Source organism: Lycium barbarum, chromosome 3, assembly GCF_019175385.1.
Source record: "Lycium barbarum isolate Lr01 chromosome 3, ASM1917538v2, whole genome shotgun sequence".
Taxonomy (NCBI): domain Eukaryota; kingdom Viridiplantae; phylum Streptophyta; class Magnoliopsida; order Solanales; family Solanaceae; genus Lycium; species Lycium barbarum.
In genome coordinates, this window is record NC_083339.1 from 9164777 (window position 1) to 9185899 (window position 21123).

The 21123-nt window shown below is 35.8% G+C and overlaps 2 protein-coding genes across 6 annotated transcripts; both read right to left on the reverse strand.

Annotated features, from left to right (window-relative positions):
• Window positions 1-2516: 2516 nt before the first annotated feature.
• LOC132630187 (uncharacterized) lies at window positions 2517-10838 on the reverse strand. Of its 2 annotated transcripts, none has more exons than XM_060345762.1 (11): window positions 10398-10838; window positions 8119-8266; window positions 6875-7353; window positions 6571-6792; window positions 5960-6292; window positions 5331-5687; window positions 5174-5254; window positions 4760-4813; window positions 4253-4624; window positions 3845-3976; window positions 2517-3111 (listed from the first exon to the last, which is right to left on the reverse strand). In XM_060345762.1, the coding sequence occupies exons 1-11, from the start codon at window positions 10713-10715 to the stop codon at window positions 2962-2964; spliced, it is 2646 nt and encodes an 881-aa protein (XP_060201745.1). In that variant the 5' UTR covers window positions 10716-10838; the 3' UTR covers window positions 2517-2961. The 2 variants fall into 2 exon arrangements, with proteins under 2 accessions (XP_060201745.1, XP_060201744.1); XM_060345761.1 differs by having other exon boundaries at window positions 4709-4813; window positions 10398-10837.
• Window positions 10839-13474: 2636 nt separating this feature from the next.
• LOC132630188 (uncharacterized) lies at window positions 13475-20381 on the reverse strand. Of its 4 annotated transcripts, none has more exons than XM_060345766.1 (5): window positions 20253-20381; window positions 17844-17932; window positions 15758-17734; window positions 14479-14677; window positions 13475-14256 (listed from the first exon to the last, which is right to left on the reverse strand). In XM_060345766.1, the coding sequence occupies exons 3-5, from the start codon at window positions 17729-17731 to the stop codon at window positions 13673-13675; spliced, it is 2757 nt and encodes a 918-aa protein (XP_060201749.1). In that variant the 5' UTR covers window positions 17732-17734; window positions 17844-17932; window positions 20253-20381; the 3' UTR covers window positions 13475-13672. The 4 variants fall into 4 exon arrangements, with proteins under 4 accessions (XP_060201749.1, XP_060201746.1, XP_060201748.1 ...); XM_060345763.1 differs by lacking the exon at window positions 20253-20381 and adding an exon at window positions 19832-20240; XM_060345765.1 differs by lacking the exon at window positions 20253-20381 and adding an exon at window positions 18415-18872.
• Between the last annotated feature and the right edge of the window lie 742 nt (window positions 20382-21123).

Below are 21123 nucleotides of genomic sequence, written 5' to 3' on the forward strand. Positions count from 1 at the left end.
GCAATCCCCGATCTAAAGAAAAGACTAATCATACTCGTGCTCATTTGATCCTACCCCCGGCCCTGGTGTCACTTGTATTGCGCATATCCAGTTTTTACCCTATACAAATGTATAATTAACTTTTTTGAGGGACCAAAAAGGCATTAAGCATGAAAGATGGAGTAATTTGATATGGGCGTTTGATAGTGTACAAATCTTATGAAAGTTCTTTGCATTTTACGTTCTTAATCTATGCTTCTTATTTTGTATTTTACACCTTATAATTTCTTTCCATTTTTTAGTTTACTGCATTTGGTCTCAAATTATTTGTCTTCTAACTTTTACACACCCTTAAGACATTTAGGGATTGTTTAGTTGATGAATAAGTTAAATCAAAATTATAATACGAATATATAATGCCCTTCCCACCAAGAGCAATAATGTTTTTCCGATTTGGGCGTTAGAAAAATCTATTACCCAGTGTAGATATTTTTCTAAGTTTTATAATGCGTCTTTTTTACACTTCAAAGTTCAATCTAATGGGAGGAGGATGTGGTGATCATTTCTTTGTGATGGGTTAAACATAGAATGGGTCACTTGTCTCAGAATCCAAGTTTGTGTGTTTTTGGAGGAAGGTTTCTGGAACTAATTTCACTTCATTTTTACTTCTCCCCCTTGGATAAGTTCTAAGTTGCATCACTCTGCTACAGCGTCTATGCAAAGGATTGCGTATGACAAATATTAAAACTTTTCTTTCCAATAGTATCGATGTTATCGTCAAAACTATGTGGTATGGTTCGACAACTGCAGCCATTGAACTATTTGGGTTTACTTATTATACTTCAAGCAAAAACTGAAGACTAGTGCTGGACTAGCAAATATGAAAAAATTTCAGAAGCCTAGTATAAAATTCTTGAAAATTAGCTTTATATGATTACAACAACAATAATCCAGCAAAACGAGAATTATTCCTCATCACCCATATTGGCCACCTTCTCCCTTCAGTTTAATTGCAAACACTGAATACGAGCGAACTTCAGGAGCGCGGAGTACAACTAGAAGGAGGAATGAAATGGATATAGCTCCTGCTCGCATGGCTAGAAAGTGTAGTACGTGCAAGCAAACAGGTCATAACAAGAATCGCTGCCCCGACAGAAATCAGTAGTTGTTGTTGCTTGTTGGTTTTTATGTTTTTTCTTAACTTGTACGATTGTTGTTTCCTTATGTACTCTTCCAAGAATATATAACATGTCTTGTGCCGTTTAATAGTTAATATGTAATTTAACATTTACTACTCAGTCAATGTGTGACGTTTATTTAACTTATATTTAATTTTTTATTTATGTTCGCATATATAACACATTTAATTATTTGCATGTGTTAAAATATTTATTAGAGTTAATCATGCTTTAAAACATAACCGAATATGATTTAAATCTAGGCAACGTCTCACCGAGTATTTGCAAAACGGAAAAAAAATTACTTGTATAACGTGGACTGATCCACGTTATACAATTTATATTGTATAACGTGGATCCCTCCACGTTATACAAGTAATTTTATTTTTTTTCGTTGAATTGGTCGTCTGACACAGAAAAATTTATTTTGGGGTATATCGTGGGCTGATCCATGATATACCCCTTTTGGTATAATAATTTTTTGACATTCCCTTTTAGTAAAAACCGTGTATTTTTATACCCTTTAAGCTCCGGACTCTACATTTTTGTACCTCAAAATCAAAATAAGTAAAGAATTTCACATTTATCTAATTAATTTTTTATTGTTCATCTTTTTAGATTTAGACGACATTCAATTATCTTGACCTCGACAAACAAGTCACTACTACACACTTATCATTCACAAAAACTTGTCCGTTATACTTTCATTTTATTACATATTATATGACTTGACATACACGTGCAACGCACGTGGCGAGAAACCAGTTTACCAGGCTCACAAAATGGGATATGAACATTAATCAAGAATGTGCACATTCTGTCAATCTTCACTAGAAAGCAGGAACCATTTGTTCTTCTATGTCAGTCTCTGGCAACATACTGAGGAAACTATTAGCATGGCAAAGGACCGATAGACAAGCAGGTGTTTGGCAAGGTGAGATAGACTGGATGGTTGGTAATGTCAAAGGCAACTCAGCAAGCCCACATATCCTCAAGATGTCACTAGCAAGCTACATTTACCAGATTTGGCAGGAAAGGAATAGAAGGATTTTCCAGCATCTAACTAGGAATGTTGAATGTGATAGAAGTGGTTCACATACCAAGTACTAGGCCTAAACTAGATACAAAGTTAAACGAGTTGACTTATTATCCTGTGTAAGATTTGAGGTTAGCAGATCAGGTTAGTTGACACACTGAGCTTCTGACAGATTTGGTTTGTAATTCTCCTTTTAGTAATAAAATGTTTATTTTACCAACAAACAAAAAGAATCATTGGAATTGGTTTTTGGCAGTAAAACAATTAAAACTCAATATCATCATATTAACAAAATCATAGCCAAGCTCTAAACTTACATCAAATGAAACAAAACTTTGCATCCCTGCTTCGCTTGAACCAATTATACACTATAAATAATTTCAAATAACAAAATAGCTCAGTTCACATAGTACACTCATAAGAATTAAGTTTGCAGCGTATATAGCGACACGAGCCATGCCTATGTCAGTCATCTACTAAAGAATTACTACAGAACTAAAAAATAAATCTCTTTTTGCTGCATTTGTGGAGAGTAAAAGCCTCGCATCTTCATGATTCGTAAGGGTTCATTGTATGCAACTGCAACTAAAAAATTCTTCTACCAAAACAGCAGAAAAGAGGCCCCAACTGCAAAGCCGATACAAGAACATGGCAAGAAATGTCCCAAGTAGTGATTTATCATCAACCAAGGGAGGGATCTCAACACTCCAGCACGCCATAAAGATTTCTTTAAAATGTCAAACCTCGTGAATCAGTTAACCTTCCGATCTACACGGTTTTCTTTTTTGTGGCTTTACCCTTATTTTGACCACCCTTCTTTTTCTGCACACCACCACGTTTGTGGTCCTGCGCTCTTTCATGGGGATTTACCTCCTCGAATTTGATAGGCTTTATGATAATACCGCTCCTCTTTACTACCTGTAAGAATTATAACGTAAGCAAAGCAAACACCTAAACCACCTCCAAATCATAATCCCAAACCCTAACTCTCCTTCCCCCCAAAGAGAAAAGCAACAAAAGACAACCTTTATACCAAAAAATAAAAAAGGGAGAAAGGGCTAAGAAGCGGAATAGCTTTAGGATGTATTTGGTATGAAGGAAAATGTTTTCTTGGAAATATTTTTTAAGAAAATATGTGGATTTCTACTTATTTTCTTGTGTTTGCTAAGTACGAAGAGATAGTTTCTTAAAATTTTGTATATAATCTAGGCAAACACTCGGGGGGTCGGGATGAGGATAGAGCTTAGGGAAGTGGGGGTGGGGTGGAATGTGTTGGAGGGTTGGGAGAAGACGATCAATGAGAATTGTCACATATGGAACTTGTTTTTCTTAATTCCACTAGGGAAGTAATTACCTCATTTTTAAGGAACTTGTTTTCCTAGAGAGTGTTTTTCAAAATTTTGACCAACCAAACATGAGAAAATTGAAAAACATTTTCCAGAAAATATTTTCCTCCATACCTAACACACGCTTACTGTAAAATTTCAGGTACAGGCCTTGCCCCTTTCTCTCTTTTCTATTTTAATTTTTTATCTTTTGGTTTTCTTTTGGGTAGGGGGGTATTCAGATACAGGATTGTATACTTCAGGAAACAACAAGGACATGAAAAGATAGAGAAAACAAAAAGTAGATAGTATGCTTGAGGATGGACCTCTGGGCGAATAAGAGCTCCAACTGCTGTCCCAGGGTTGAAGTCAGGTCCAATGGGCATCCGAATGCTCTGCTCAAAAACTTCTTGCGAAGTAAAGGGATAAGGTAACGTCGGCGTGTGTAATTTTTCAGCCTGCACGGAAAAAACAGAAATTGAGTTAATCGTGGTAACAGTCATACACTTTAAAGCAACACTGAAGACATAGCCTTCTGTAATGTGAAGAGAAAAGTTGTCCAAACATGCATCGGTTGGTTTTAGTTTCACTAATTTAAAGCCAAGGGGAATCATTAAAATCACGCATGCACATAAGTCTGCAATCACTATCCAGTAAAGCCTAAGTTTAGCCTCAACATCTAAAATCTAAATTGACATCAATCAGGTTAAGGATGAAATTTCTCTATGACCAACCTTCTTATCCCTCTTTTCGGAGATAATAACATGATTCAGATTTGCATCTTTTCTCTTCTTGAGAACTTCTTCCCTTTTCTTTTTGGCATTATCATGTTCTTCAAGCATCCAAGAAGGCGGACCTCTCTTCTTTTGTATATTGGTCCATTGGCCCCAACCAGGAAGTAAAACAGGCTTCTCAGGCTCTGGAATTTCCTCATTCAAGGCATCCTGTTTTTCTCTCTCAAAGTCGTCTTCAACGTCATCACCCGCAAAAGCACGCCGAATGAGTTCTTCTTGAGATGGGATTTCATATGTGGACTTAGTCCCAGAAGTTAAAATCCCATCGACCATTTCTCCTCCACTATCTGCATCACTATCATCATCAATTTCCTGCAAGCAGAATTATTAGTCAATAGTAACAAACAGGTCAGGAAAAGTTGCACCGTGGATTCAGCATACAGAGAGATTAATTACCTCCCTATCAGGTTTACCCACAACAGGTTCTGTGATCTGTAAAGAGCTTACACTTTTTGCATTTGCAGATTTTGTCTGCTTCCCTTTAACTGACGAATCATTCATCTGTATAGCAAATATACCAATAAGACTAAGAAGGCATTTGGCGATAAGACTCCAAATACTTTTCACTTTATTTGGAATTTATGAAGTTGGAGTTGAAGATGGAGTTGTGTTTGGTTATACTTTTTGCAATGAAGAGAAGAGAACACTTCATTTGGAATTTATGAAGATGGAGTTGGAATTGGAAAACTGGTTTGGAGCACTTCCCCAAATTTGCAGTCCAACTCCAAGTTGTTTATAACCAAACACTGATTTAATAAAGTGAAAAATTATTCCGGAAAGTGAATAATTCTCATGGCCAGACGGCTCCTAACTACGCCAAAAGGAGTAAGAAAATTGAGTTTTGAGACAGCAAAACTGAACCTTTTTCCACGAATCGGCTGCAAAAATGGAAACCTCATACGATGTCTTTGAGTTGGGGTCTCTTGCAATATCGTCAAAACTCTGAATCCCAGGAAAAAGTCAACTTTAATCACCTCAAACAACACAGACAAAAGAGGGTAACATGAGATGGAATTACCTTAAACAGAGAATCATGACCAATCTCAGATTCTTCACGAAGTGCATTGGGATCAAAATGAACTTCCCTCTCAGAAAATTTATTTTCTTCACGAGCACTAATGCCAATTTCTCTGGCATCTGTCTCACCTTCACTATCACTGTCACCGTAGTAATTGTCTGATGTCACTTTCTTTTTGGGTTGTTCAGGTGCCTGCTTTTTTTGAGCACCAAAAACCCTCCTACCAGTCGAAATATTTGTTCCTTGAGTTTTTGGCTCGTTGTTGTCTTCTAACTCCTTCAATGATGACTCATACTCTTCCAGAGCAAGCTTTGCTTCTTCATCGGCTGCCTCTTTCCTTCTTTTCAATCCACGGACCTGTGAAATGCCAGTACCATAGATGAACTTCCAAACCTCAAAATATTTAGAGCAAGTAGTGGTGCAATGGAAAGATTGAAGAAATTAATTAAGGGATAATTACAATTGGACCAATAAAAAAAATAACCTGCAAATGTAAAATATACATATAATATACATATTGTAACATAAAATATACATGATCAGTGTACATGTTTTATATATTTTGGCTAGCGCATGTAATTAATTTCGGCCGACTGGCCAAAAATGAAAAAAGCCCTTGATAAAATTACCATGAAAGGTAAGGAAAGCACTCCTGACACTGGCAATTCTTCATCCCCTTCTAAGACTTGAGTGGTCTTGTCCTTTGCTTTCTTCAACAGTTTTACTGCAGCTTCCTGATCTGATCCATCAGAAGCCTCATCAAGGTCATCCTCATCACTGCTTTCTTCACTACTACTACCACTACTGTCTTTCATGTTATTTGCTTTTCTGGACAAAAGGGCATGTTGATTCAGCTGTTCATGAATAGCAACTCGAGTTCCTTCATCTTGCAAATCCAAGCCACGTTTTAAGATGCGCTTTGCCCACTTGGAGCTGTTCTTGTGCTTCAGAGTCAAGCGCTCCTACAAACAAATTAGGGATAATTATAGTTTTCTACTGCTTAAAAGAATAATAGTCAGTAAGTGTATAGGTTTTGTATATTAAGTATAAATATACATATAATATACATAAATCAGTGTATAGGTTTTATATATTTCGGCTAGCACCCGTAATTAATTTGCCGGCGGGCCAAAAATGAAAAAAGCCCTAAAATGTAGTTGCAAAAGAGACAAACTTTATTGGAGAAATCAGAAAAGACTCCTAAGCCAGTTCACACAAGTAATGAATGAAATTATATTACCTCTGCCCTTTTGAATTCTTGTTTCATTGCCTGCTCTTTGGCTGCTTCCGGATCTGTTTCCATTGCAGTACCTGCTTGCTTCAATCTGTCTTTTTTCAACAAACGATGATACACTTTTGATTTTATCTTCTTGACTCGTTTTGCCTTCATTTCATGACGGAAAAGAAGACTTTTCATCTTAGCAAGCTGGTTTTGCCGCTCCCTCACATCTTCTACAGATATCTGCCAAAGTGGTAAACATTAAATATAATATAAAAATTTAAAGGGACCGTTCCAAGTGTGTAAAATTCTGTGACCTCCATACCTTATTAAGTTCAAGAAGTCTTGCACCATCTTTTTTATGAGCTTCAACAACTTCATGGTCATTGAAAAGGGAAGCAATTTTTTTCTCAAAATCAGTTCTTGGTTCAAATTCAGCAGCTATTGCTCCTACAGTAGAAAATCCCACATCCTTATCTTCGTCAAAATAAATAGTCGGTGCCTCTCTATTTCTTTTGACATGAGGTTCCCATTTCGTAACATCCTTCTGCATAAAACCATAAGCTGCCTTTCTATCCAATCTCTCTTGATCTGGTTTCGGAAGAGGTGCATGAATGGGCATGGACTTCTTCTCCATCCGACTCATGGTCTTTCTAAGTTTGCTATAGTCAGACTTCCCATGGAGTGGGTCCAGAAGATCCTGGATGCTAATGCGGCCATCCCCATCCAAAATATCACGACTGGGATTATACTCAGACTCTGAATATGCCTCAGATATGATAACATCATTTTTCTTCTTCTTGCCTATCATACAGACTTTTGATCAGTCCTCATCATCGATTACATAATATATTCAAAGAAATGACATGTGATGACAAAAAGCGTGTTTGGTATGACTGGAAAATGTTTTCCTCAAAATAGGAGAAAATGGAGGAAAAAATTTTCTTTAATAATTTGAGGGAAAACATTTTCCGACTCAATCAAAACACACCAACGCATCCCCAACCCACCCCGCACTATCCACCCACCCCCTACCCCCAGCCTAACCCCCATCATCGCCTACCCCTCTCCCCTCACCTACCCCTACCCCTTCTACCTCTAACCACCAGAAGTTGCACTTCGAATTCAAAACCTCAATAGTGTTTTGCTTTGAATATATGCAAATGCTCTTAAAATGACATTTTCCAACTTGCATACCAAACACAAGAAAATGAGTAGGAAAATCACTTATTTCCAAGAAAATACTTTCTGGGAAAACATTTTTTATCACACCAAAAACAGCCAAAAATTCCTCTTTTTTTCCCGAGGTTGAGGAGAATGCACAGTTTTGTGGAAAGCGGAGCACTTAATAGCATGTTTCTCCAAAAAAATAAAGGGAAAGAAACATGGAATTGCACAAAAGAGAAAAATAAACTAAAATTTAATTGATTCCCACATCACGTATGGACATAAGTGGCACATACAAATCATGGTTACAAAATATATAAATGAATTGACTTTGAAGAAACAGATCATATTCTATTAATAATAGCAAAGCATGAACATCAAGAAATGTGGAAAGGAGTTTACCATCAAAAGCATCAGTGGGAAGTCCAGTGATATCTTGCAACAATCGCGAATGCCTTCCATCATCCTCTTCCTCTTCCTCATCATTGTCTCCTCTCCGTCCATCCTCATCACCATCACCATCTTCATCATCTGAAGATACATTTTCATCCTACATAAGAAAAATCCAATGCCTATAAATCCACCATAACCAAAAAAAATCTGCAGCTAATGCAAATCAAATTTAAAAGGGAAAACAAGTACTCCTTTTGTCCCAAGCTCTTCCCGATTCAAACTAAGTGAACTTAACCTAAGTATTAAAAATGTACTTATTCCTCATTCAATGCGAAAGTGCAACTTTTATATCTTACCAGTAGGTTCAGAATGTTTAAAATTGAATTAGGAAAATAGAAAATTAGTCCTTAGTCTCCATAAGAGAAAAGAGTCAAACAAATTAGGACCAAAGGAGTAATTAAACTTTTTTTTTTTTGATAACCGTGGTGTCTGAGCCAACTTGCGCGCATCTTGACTAATTCCATGGGATACCTATTACCTCCCGCCAACAACAGGTACTAGGTAACTCTATCCAACAAGGTTTAGACAGATCAAAGAAATCACCTAGTGTTTTTGACACTGCTGAGGTTTGAACCGAGACCTCATGGTCCTCCTCCCACTTCATTAACCACTAGGCCACAGCATAATTAAACATATTTTTAACTGATTCCTCGATAGTAAAACGTAGGCATAAATATCAACTACAGCATACTTCTTGTAGCTAACAGGGATCAACGACAAGAGAGACTCAGTAATGATGGGTTCAGATGAACAGAAAAACTAACTAAACTCTTACCATTTTAGCCCACGGAAGGGACTCTACCAGTTGCAATCACACGCGCAACCAGATCAATATTGCAATAGCATATAGAAAGCACTAGAGATATAAAAATTTCAACCCGTTGTTTTTGAGTTTCCAATTAAAGTGCAACGCTAGCAGAAAAACTAGCCCAATTTCTAACAACGAAATTAAGTTTGAAACAAAAACAGAGAGTAAAAGAAGCTGAAACTTTGTTGGTTCACTACTTTATAGTCTATATCCATCAATGAAATAATTGACTCAAATCGCACAGAACAAAAAAAAAGAGATTTTTACAAAAATAGACAACCCAGCATAATATATTACACCTAGATTAGCCATATTTTCAGTTTACATTCGCATAATCAGCTCCCTTTTTCTTTTCTTTTTTTTGCAACAGTGCTCAGACACATTATACGGTAAACAATGTGACCACATTGTATAAAAGTATATAATAGTGGATAAGAGGTGTTTAAGGGAAAATTGGGCTAAATCTGGTAATTAAGAAAAACTGGGTAAATTTTCTTTCCCAGTAGACACAGAGCGTATTTTTCCAAAAAAAAAAAAAAAGATTTTTACAAAAATAAGCAACCCAACCTAATAGATTACGCCTACATAGCCATATTTTCAGTTCACATTTGCATAATCAACTTAATTTTATTCCCAACAGTGCTTATACACACGGTATACAACATTATACACTTACGTAAACAATGTGTCCAATAAGAGGTGTTTAAGGAAAAATTGGGCTAAAACCGGTAACTAAAGAAAAACTGGGCTAAACAAGGTAAATATTCTTTCCAACTAGACATAGAGCATAATTTTCCCATGAGAAATTTTCAAAAATATTAGGCCACATAGCCCAACACACAATATTATACAACATTATACCTGGGGAAAGCATTATACATAATTTATCAACCTTGTATAATAGTGTTTTTTTTCTGTTTGTTTGATGACTAGGGAACCCGCAGCCGCTACCCTTTGGGTGCGCACAGGCTAAACCCCAGTCCTATGCAATAACAGTGTATAATAGTTTCTAAAAGGTCTTTATACACAAATATGGGCTAAATTGGGTAACAAACTCAAAGGATGGGATGTCGCGTAAATATTTTCTTCCAGCAGACATAGATCTTAATTTTCCGTTAATCTAATCTAATTTAGCTCCGAACATTAGTCAAATTGACTACTAAAATTTGTTGGTTCACTACTTTATACTAGTCTATATCCATCAATTTAAAATTTGACTCAAATTGCAACAAAAAGAAAAAAAATCAGTAACTCAAATTCATTTTTTGCAACAGTGAATATACACAGGGTATACAACATTATACAAATGTATGAGAGGTGATTAAGGCAAAACTGGCCTAAAATGGGTAATTAAGGAAAAACTGGGCTAAACAGTGTAAATATTCTATGCCAGTGGACATAGGAGTGTAATTTTCAGTACCTCAAATTCATCAGGAAGTTCATATTGAAAATTTTCAACAGGATCGAACCGACGATTTTTTCTGGTTTCTTCTTCAGCAACACCCTCTTCGTATTCATAAAAGTCATTAATAGCATCATCAGTACCAATTTCTTCATCATCGGATTCATTGTACCTTTTTCTTATTTGAAGCTCTTTTAACATAGCATTAGGTAAACGTGGACCTTTTCTTTTACCATCTTTCCCTTTATTATTACCACCACGTTGTTTTTTGTTCTTAAAGTCACGCGCTTTGTTTTGTTTGTTTCCTTCATTGCTTTTTCTCTTTAGACCTGCCATAGAAGAGGAAGAAGAAGAAGAACAAGAAGAGGGCGGTGGATTTGACGCGCCGCTGGGGAGAGTGGTGGTGAATGAAGGTTTTTAGTGGAAGGAGTAGCTCAAATCAACAGGCATGAGCGCAAATCCTAGTAATGAAGAAAACCTGGCTAGGATGAATAAATGGGCCGACTTTGAGCTATTCAAATGGGCTGCTCTTCCTTAATTTTTGTCATTGGGCTGCTAGTTAATATTTGTTTCATTTTTGTCCTTCTTTTCGGGTGGTCTCCCCTCAAATTGCTAGTCTTTAATTTTTATCGTTCGCCTAAAATATTTTGAGGTTCTGAGTTCGAATTCCGGCTTAGTCACTAAAATAAAAAAAAATTTGCACAGCAAGGCTTTGCATAAAGTGTGTCTTATGCGGCAGACTTTGTCTTATAAGGCAGACTTTTAGTTATGCCTTGGCATGACTTTAGTTTCTAAAAAACTTATGTTCCACTAGACATAAGTTTGATTTTGAAGGACAAAAATTAAAAACCAATCCATTTTAAGGGGAAAAACGTGCAATTTTATCTTCTAACACTCTAAATTTCAAACACTAGCCCAAAAGCACGACTCATTGTAAAGTAAAAATTTTATGGGGCTCCCCACTCTGGTTGTCTCAATTAACAGGTACCCGCCTTTCGTTTTATTTTGCACGAATAGCCAGTATTAGGTAGCTTTCGAACAAAAGCTACACTATATTGCATTATTGCTTATTATAACTTTAAGTCATTCTAAGTTTCAGTTGAGTGTCGGTATAATAGTTTTGAAAGAAAACAAAGAGTAAATATTTAGTTGACAAATTAATGATGGTAATTAACATTATATAAAACATAAAACTTGGCACTGTATAGTAATGGTAATTTAAAACATTCAAAGTAATCTCATAATCTTCAAGTCTTTACAATTAAGAATACCAATGCCGAACTTTAAATGGAGGGCCAAACTACCCCATTTCAAATAGTTCAAGAGAAAATTGGTGCATTTTTCCCGGTTTTGAGCAATTGTTAGCAGGAAAGGTATTTTTGAGCTATTTGGTTAGTTGGAGGGTGTTTTTAGCCAAAAATGTAATAGTGACAACAATTTTAGATAATGTCACGTGGAAATTTGGCAATAGCAAGGCGTCATTAGTGGTTAGTGGTGTCATGGCGGTGGCATTTTTATGCCCAACTATTAAAGAGTGGCATGGATACGCTATTTTTTATAATTCGATGGCATATTTGAGTTTTTTCCCTTTAAAACATTGTAACTTAATATTAGTTTAAATATTTTCAAATTTGCATTATTCCAATTTCCAAATTTGATTTTGTATTTCCGACCTAAGCTTCATTTTTTATTCGTTAGGTTAATGATTTTATCTACTTTGACTTGAATTAACATAATAGTTTGATAAATCATAGATTCAATTCATTGGGTTAAGTTAACAAACGGCTCATGGTCCAACCAGTTCAACCTCGAGCAAGTTGGGTAAGTTATTAAAAATAGTATGATTTTGTCACCCCTTATTGTCTAATTCAGTACTTCCCCTTGGTACCAAATATTAGGGGTGTCAAATGGGCTGGTTGGGCTGAAATTGGCCCAACAAAAATGGGCTAAGATAATAAATGGATTGGGCTAATATTGACCCAAAAGTTATTCGGGCTGAATTGGGTTGGGCTGAAATGGACTAAAAATGGGCTGGGTCATGACCCGCCCAACTTGACCTAGTTTTTTTGAAGGGTCTATTTTCTACAAAAATATTTTTTTGGAAAATATTTTCTAGAAATAAATTTTTCGAGAAAAATATTTTCCTGAAAATTTTTTTTACGGATTTTTTGTGGAATTTTTTTTTTTAAGAAAACAATTTTCATGGTAAATATTTTTCGTGAAAAATATTTCCCTTGAACACACCACAAACTTATAAGATACATGATACAAGAAAAGTGTAGATATTAAACAAATAAACTAAATCTCAAGCAATAAACCCAACTTTAAGTAAATCTTAAAAATGGGCTAGAATTGTGCTAATGTTGGGCTAAGTTGGAGATCACTTTAAAATGGACTATGTTGGGTTGGGCTGAAATCAACTCAATATAAAATTATCTTGAGCCCAACCCATAAAAATTTGGACGGGTTGGGCGAATCATTACCTTTTGAGCTAAATTTGACACCCCTAATACCGATAAAGAGGTTTGTAAACACTACGAGAATAAATTCTTTTCTTTTCCTCAATCACCGAACAAACGAAAATCTAACTCCATTTGTCAATAAGACTATTCCTCTATAAGCTTTTCCTAACGTTTCGATTGTTCAAGTGACATAAGTAATAACATTGAGGCCTCACAATTTCAGTGAGATTCGATCTCGGTTGTTTCCAATTTTACTACTTGGAGAGGTTCATTCATATGTGGATTAGATACACCAAGACGAAATGTAATATTGAGGAACCAAAAGGAGAATACAACTAATTTAAAACTTAGTTAGAAGGAGTTTTATGCACCAATTGTTGCTTAAATGTGAGGCATGTACATGTACAAGAGTTTTCAGTATGTTTTTCGCCATATGTATGTGCACGTGCAAGTACAATCTAGTTTAGCAAAGCACATTTAACCCAAAGTAGACATATTACTCTTTTTAATGTTATATTATATATTAAGATTGAATTGCTTTTATGGTCTTCTGTCTTTTCCTCAGCCCAGACACCGAGACAAGGAAATATAAAAGGAAAAACAAATTCAAATTGAACTCAACAAGCTTATGCATTTTGCTGTACTTGCAGAAATCAACTTCGGAATACTTATATTTCATGTAATGCCAGTGGCCGATACTGGCACTTTAAATGTCATCAAGCTATACTATAGTTAATACTAGGGTGGATGCAACATTTGTAGTTTATTAGTTATCTCCTAAAACCTTCGCATCTTTTGTTATCGAGTATGAAACTACTACCTAGATTGCACCTACATAGTTACAACTTCTACTATGAGGTCCTCTATCAACAATTTCTCAATGTCCTTACCTATCATATCAATATCATCCTTGAGTTCTAGCCAATGCATCTCTTCCACAATATTAGCGGGTGTGTCCGCGTTTGCAGGATCTTCTTGGGTTCTCAACAGTTGATGCAGAATGTTTTTCATCCCATATGTCTGCCACTTCCAGTTAATACCCTGTATTGGCTTCACCCAAGGACAAGGATCCACATACTTCTTTAGAATCTCCAGTAGACCCGAGTTTATACGGTCAAACAGTAGCCGTCTTTCATACCTTGGTCCAGTTCTTTCATCAGTGTACTTTTTCTCAAGATTATCGAAAATCCAGGGACTCAAAGGACAATCCAGAGAGTGGCAAGATGTTACGAATGTATCAGTGTCGGATGCCTTCAACCCAGAGTCCGTTAGCACATCCAATGTGTAAGAAGATTGCCAGCTTTGGGACCTTAAACTACAATTTTCTTCAAAGGACTCAACCTCGTCATCACTTACTACGACATCAGCATAAGCATCTGACTCCATCTTGAGGAGCTTCAGTTGCATCCGAAGCTCTGGTGAGAATAGAATTATGTGAATAAATAATTCTTGACAAAGATAATGTACTAAAACTTAATAATAACAACAAGAACACGCAATAATAACAATAATGAGGAGAACGTCAATAAAGGCTCAAATACTAGAATTGTCATCACGCAAAGCATTTTGATTGCACAGGATATAGGAAGTCATATTTTGCAAATAATTGCTAAACATGGTCAAGAAATCATACTCACCATTAAGTTCAGCACCGACTCTCTCAAAACATTCTGATCCAGAAGACGCATCTTCTGTAAACGGAACTTCCAGAACAGAAAGTGGACTAGGATGATCAGCCTCTTTGGAGCTTACCGATGACTCAGGCTCAGCTGCAGGATACTCCGAAGCAAGAGAAGCTGTTGCAGGTGATGCTGGTGATGGTTCCGGAAGTGTTTCCTATAGATAACATAAAGCTCAACAATAAGATAAATATGACTTGAAACTCTGAAAAACATAACTAGAAATGTTTTGTAAATATATAAACAAATAGATCCTTGGTGCTTTAAAACCTAATTAATCAAACCCCAGAGTCTGCCCACCCCTTTTGGTTGGAGCCTACAGCTCTCCAAAGCAACTACTGAAACTGTCCCTCTATCTATGCTCAAAGAACATTACAATAGGCAAATTTTACCCCCAAAAAGCGAGTTTTAATGCCATGTTATTACGTATGCATTCAGCACGGTGAGCATATGCAGTGCGTGCCATTTAATTACCATGTGCATTTGGTATATCTTACCTACCGGCTACCATACCAGCAAGACAAGCTTTTCAAATTGATCCAAGCAAGAAAGCTTTTGCTCTGAGTTAATAGGCAAGATAGTAACTGCTGTATATATATTTACTTCTTGATGAGTTAGTATTATGCAATGGGCAAAGAAAAAGAGGCAGTCAACACGCAGTTTAGAATAAGTACAAAAGATGCAAAAGCTTTACAAGTGAAATCTGATGCATAGAAAGCCTTTCTAACTACCATCCTCTCACGGTATTAAACTTAAATAGCAGAATTTTCAGAGACTAAAGCAGAAGGCTGGCAGTATCAGTCAGATTGCTCAACTAGAAATTCATAAAAAGCACATCACCCTATAGTGGAATTTTCCAGCCAGAACCGATATATTTTCTGTTTCAATATTACTAATTAGGGAAGATGCACTTAGTGCTGGCCATGCTACTTCAACAAGTTAGTCATTGTGGCCATTTCTAAAAGCAGTAATGTCAGAGGAATAAGATGCCAAATAAAGGAAACTATCACCAGCGATCGCTGCAACATCTATGTTCTATGCAGATTCTAAAACACTAGTATGCAAAACTTATCCCCAAACCAGAAGCACATCAGTTACCATGTCAAAGCCGAGACAAACAAGGCAAGCCAACAGGTTTACAGCTAGTGAGAAAGAAAGAGAAATACCCACTATGCTTAAGTGGATATACATGTGAAATTATGGAAGATGTGAAACATCTACAAGAGAATTAACAAACCTGTAGAATTGAGACCTCTTGGTTAAGAGGAGAAGCACTTCCACATTCTGCAGGTAGCTTCTGAAGCATCTCTACAGAATATTCTGAAGACAGGGTTATACTCTCGGTTACAGCATCATCTGAAGCATTAGTATAACTCATTCCATCTGCAGAAGGCACTTGAGACGTTAAAGGCAGCAGCTTCTCAGATAGGTTCTCTTCTAGATTCATATCGGTTCTCTGGCGTAGCTTGCCTTTTGACGAGGAGTCACCAGCAAGACGAGAGGAATGAAGTTTCTTCTTGCTGGATCTAGCGTCTTTTGATATGAATTCGTCTCTCAAATTCAGCACACCATCCAATGACCTACTTCTGCGATGATTTACTGACTCTTCCTGATTTACAGTCTCTTTGGAAATTGAGTATTGCTTAGTAGAAAAAACTTCCCGTCGTCCTCTGGTTCTATGCTTTTTGTTGCAGAAAGGTGGAGAAGTTGATCTGTATCCTGATGAATCATTAATACATACATCCTTCCAACCATCTCTACTACTAATACCCAATGGAGAATCCCATTCAGTAGTTGCTTTCCTGCCACCAGGTTCGTCAGTGACTTCATCAACATGCACCATGGTATCACAATAATCGTCCTTCGTTCCCTCATCAGCTAAAGAAAGCATTTCACCTAGCGTATTACTCTTACCAGCCATTTCAATGTCTTGATAATATTGAGTCATCTTCCACCTCTCAGACAACCTCTTCTTTGCCTCCCTGCCCACTGATGATTCAGAAGAACCTAGCGATGAAAATTTTTTCAGATTACCCCTACCAGATGACTTCCTAGAAGACAAAGTTGTAATGTCTGACTCACCGGTCGAGTCACTTTCATAAACATCACAAGAACTTTCATCTCCAGCATATCCTTTAACACCAGAACCTCTAAAATATGCATCACCATCAACAGGCCCAAAGGATTCTCGCATCCGTCTCGTAATTTCCTTTGCCATATCTCTTGCTTCGTTTGATTTGGGCCTTGAGATCCCCATATTCTTGGATGAATTTCTCTCTTCCTCTTGTCCTGCTCCCCCAGGTGAAGCACGAGGATATTGTGCATGCTTCCTCACGTCAGGGTGATATGGAACAGAAGTAATATCACTTTGTGTTATCCCAAGGTTTGGCTTCAGAACAACAATTCTTGTTGGTAGAATGTTTTCCTCCTTTCCTTCAGAAAGAATAGGTGACGACTTCTGGGAATTATGTCCACTATGACGATGCTGTGACTGGAGTAAGAGACCATCAACGCGCTCTTTCTGCTGGTTGATGCCATGTTTACGTGAACCACCTCTAACAGATTTGGAGGGTTTGGCACTGCCTTCATATTTCACAGAATTTGATGGTTTTAAAACTGCTATGTGACTGCACGTAGAACTAGCAGTGTCAACTTGCAGGTCCTGCAAGTGCTTCACAAACAAGGAATCTGGTTCCTGAAGATACTTCAACAATAAGTCCTTATTTGATTCAAGCTCCTCAAGAGTGTCATCAAATTCTTTTGAGTTCTGAAACCTTTCATCAGTCGAAAGACGTTTTGCATCCATAAACTTCTGCTGTATAAGTGCCATATCAGGAGTGGCAAATCTTCCGGTTTCACTCCATCTTGATGAATGACGACGGTTGGCAACATGTGATGCTTCCAAATCCTCATATACATCCTTGAATTCTTGGTGTTCCATGGAGCTTCTTTGACTTGGGTGTTCATCGAATAGCTGCCTCCTCTTCCTTGGATCTATCTGTTCATTTCTATGTTGGCAGCTGTCTGAAAACCTTCTCTGCTGTCTACCAATATGCTGCGGAGATGGCATCCCTTCGAGACCCATCAATCTAGCAACAATGCTGGGCGGCCTTCTCTTTGATTCACCTTCTTTTGCCATTTCTTCTGCAAGCAATTCTTTAATTGGTGTTCCAGTAACTCGTTTGGAAGAACTCTTCCCTAAATCATGCATAATCTACAGGTACAAAAAATATTTAATGAATGTCAGCTTATATAATTTATACGACGAATAATTAACCATAGTATATTCAAAAATGCTAATTTATCTATACAAATTGGCTGACCTTATCACCCCTAGCAGATCCATCACAGTAGGAACGAGAATTGAGAGCCACTTTCGGTGTAGCAATCTGTTTTTGTACTAGTCTACTTCCTGGACATAGGATCAATAACAATGTCAGTACTCACTTTTCGTATCATCAATTAAAAAGAGGTAGCTGCAATTCAGATGAAAATTCAAGCTGAGGAATAAAAGAAAAGTAAGTGGGTGTTCGGACATAAAAATTGTGAAATTTGAAAAAAAAAAGTAGTTATTATTTTCAAGTTGAAAATGGTATTTGAAAATCGTAGGTTGTGTTTGGACATGAATACAAATTGGAGTTGTTTCTGAATTTTTGTGAGTGATTTGGAGTGAAAATTGTGAAAACAGCTTTTTGGAGTTCTTCAAATTCCTGAAAATTGTAACAACATGTCCGAACAGTTTGAGTGAAAAATATACATCACCAAACGTAACATGCTCAGATAGCTATGGAAGATTAAACAGAGAAAAAGTAAATTAACAGAACCATTCAAGAATTCATGTTAGTGAACTTCAAGGAAGAGAAAGTGAAGTATAATTGAGTTAAGCAAAAACACCTTTAAGTGAATCAACCCATGGCTTATATCATAATGATAAGAAAACAAATTGGAACAAAAACAAAATGATGGTGTTGCCACTACATAAAGGGACTAATCATTCATGCAAATACAGCTTAACTTTAACAAAAGTAAGAACCAAAGAGAGTACTTCCTCAAAAGTAAGAACAAAGAGAGCACTCCCTCCGTTTCAATTTGGTTGTCTTACTTTCATTTTTAATCTGTTTCAAAAAGAATGGTTTTTTTCCCTTTTTTGGCTACTCTTGAATTTCAACATTCCACATGACATGTTTAAAACGACAAGATTAAAGAACATTTTGGTACACTCTGCATATCTTTAGTTATCAACCACAAGATTCAAAAGCTTTCTTTACTTTCTTAAACTCCATGTCAAGTCAAAACCAGACAAACAAATTGAAACGAAGGGAACAATTTGGGCGAAGTATTTTAATATATATATAGAGAGAGAAATAACAAGTGAAAAAAGCAATTGTCGAGAAAAAACAACAAAGAAGAAGACAGTTGAAAAAGAAACATTAAGTGTACCATTCCATCTTTGAAAATAGAAAAAAAAAATTGAAATTAAAAAAAGGAAAACAAAAAGAATACAATGTAAATTTGAAAGAGAAATTAAAAAAAAAAAAGTCAATTACTTCCAGATAATCGAATTTTGCTTGCCAAATTAAAAACTAAAAAAAATTGGCATGTATAAGACAAAGAAAATCTTACTTAGGCAAAAGTTTTACTAATAAATTATCATCAGAAAAATTTAGAGAATGCTTACAATGGCCAAAATTTATCCAAAAAAAAATTAAAAATAACGTAGTAATAAATAAATTCTTATTTTTTCGTTTTTGTTAGTTTGGTCAAACAGATCTTTTAGAAACGATTATTCACTTAAAAATATTATCATAATTTAATTTCCTTTTTCATTCATTCAAAAAATTCAGCTCATTAAAGCACCACTACTCGTAATTCTAATTTCAAAAAAATAGTTTAGCATTCAATATATCTTCATACTTTTTTCATTTCTTCACAAAATCTCATCAACCAAACAGAGAATAAGAACAAAGAGAGAGATAATTGAGGGAATAACGATTTTTTCACTGAAAAAATCCTCTTTTAATTTATTTTTCGTTCATTCAAAAAATTTAGCTGATCAAACCACACAAAATCGTAATTCTAATTTCTAACAAACAGTTTAGCATTCATACTTACTTCATTTCTTCACAAAATCTCATCAACCAAACAGAGCATAAGAAACAATTTTAATTATCAAAGCAGCAGTATTCTGTAATTCTAATTTCTAACAACAAACAGTATGAGCATTCAAAATATCTTCATACTTTTCCACTTCTTCACAAAATCTCATCAATCAAACAGAGTATAAGAAATAGAGTGAATTGACTGAAATAACCTTCCATAATTCCTGAAGCACTCCTAGTCTTCCTGTGACGATTTTTCTCCATTACTTTTCTAAAGCTCGAAGAGACAGCAACACAACAAAAAGCACAAAAAAGTTTTTTTTTTTTAAAAAAAGTGAAAAAGGATTTTGAAAAGAGGAGAGAGGGAAGTAAGAAGAAAAAAGAAGACGTCTAATTTAGATCGTAAATCTCGGAAAAAAGCAACAACAAACCACCTCGAAAATCACCACTAGCTTCATCACAAAAACAAAACTCAAAAATAAAAAAAACCTAGCTCTCTAGTCTTCTTGTTGTTCTTCTTCTTCACAGTTCTATCATTTTTGAAAATGACATTGACAGAGAGAGAAATTAAGAGAGAGAAAGTGTGATTAACGAATCACATTGTAGAGAGAGAAAGAAAGAGTAAATACGTACAGAGAGAGAAACAGTGACTGGGAGAGGCGGACATTAATGAGGAGCTTATATCACTCTACCTATGAGAGTTTTGTTTTTTTTTTTTTTTGGGTGCAGAGAGAAACTAACCACTCTTGTGTGTGTGTGTGAGAGAGACTTTTGAATTGGACAAGTTTGAAATGGGAGAAAATAAGGAATAAAAAAAAATGGGAGTTAGTTATCTAAATGGACTCGAATTTTGAAAATTGTCTACTTAAATCAGTTTTATTTCTTTTAGAATCATAAAATCACTCAATTATCAACTATCACTATAACATACTCAGTATAATTTCATAAGTAAGACCTGAGGACCTCTATATTTATAGGGTAAATAGATTGTTTTTGGTTGACCCACGGGACAACAAAAAAATAAGAACAAAAAAGGAGTTAATTTCTTAAATGATCCATTTGAGTTTTAAGAATTGTCTATTAAAATCACTTTTATTTCTTTTAGTATTATAAAATCACTCACTATTACTATAATAACAACATATTTAATATAATCTCACAAATAAAATTTAAAGAAGATAAAATATATGCAAGCCTTATAATTACTTTTGTGAGGTAGAGAGGCAGTCTCTGATAGATTCTTGAAATAATAAAATCACTCCATTATCACTATTTTTGTTTTATTAGGAAGCGACTCATTATCATTCTAGCTATGAGTATTTTTTGGGTACAGAGAAAATGCGGTGTGTGTATGTGTGTGATTTTTGAATTGGGGAAAGATTTGGAAAGGGGGGAAAAGAATAAGGACAAAATGGTGATACAGTAGAGAGAGGGGGAGATACGGAGGAGAGAATTAGAACCCCACTTGCTCTATCTTTCCCTATTTGTGAGGGTGTGTAGTGGG

Bases quoted from the DNA above. Each gene is read 5' to 3' on its own strand.
- LOC132630188 (XM_060345763.1), bottom strand. From the start codon at position 19,883: ATGGAGAAAAATCGTCACAGGAAGACTAGGAGTGCTTCAGGAATTATG. The intron at 17,933-19,831 runs GTTATTTCAGTC...TCCTATGTCCAG, and splicing joins TGCTTCAGGAATTATGGAAG to GAAGTAGACTAGTACAAAAA. The intron at 14,257-14,478 runs GTGAGTATGATT...TATTCTCACCAG, and splicing joins AGTCGGTGCTGAACTTAATG to AGCTTCGGATGCAACTGAAG.
- LOC132630187 (XM_060345761.1), bottom strand. From the start codon at position 10,715: ATGGCAGGTCTAAAGAGAAAAAGCAATGAAGGAAACAAACAAAACAAA. The intron at 4,814-5,173 runs GTTCAGTTTTGC...TTTGCTATACAG, and splicing joins CAGCCGATTCGTGGAAAAAG to ATGAATGATTCGTCAGTTAA. The intron at 4,625-4,708 runs GTAATTAATCTC...TTCTGCTTGCAG, and splicing joins TGGGTAAACCTGATAGGGAG to GAAATTGATGATGATAGTGA.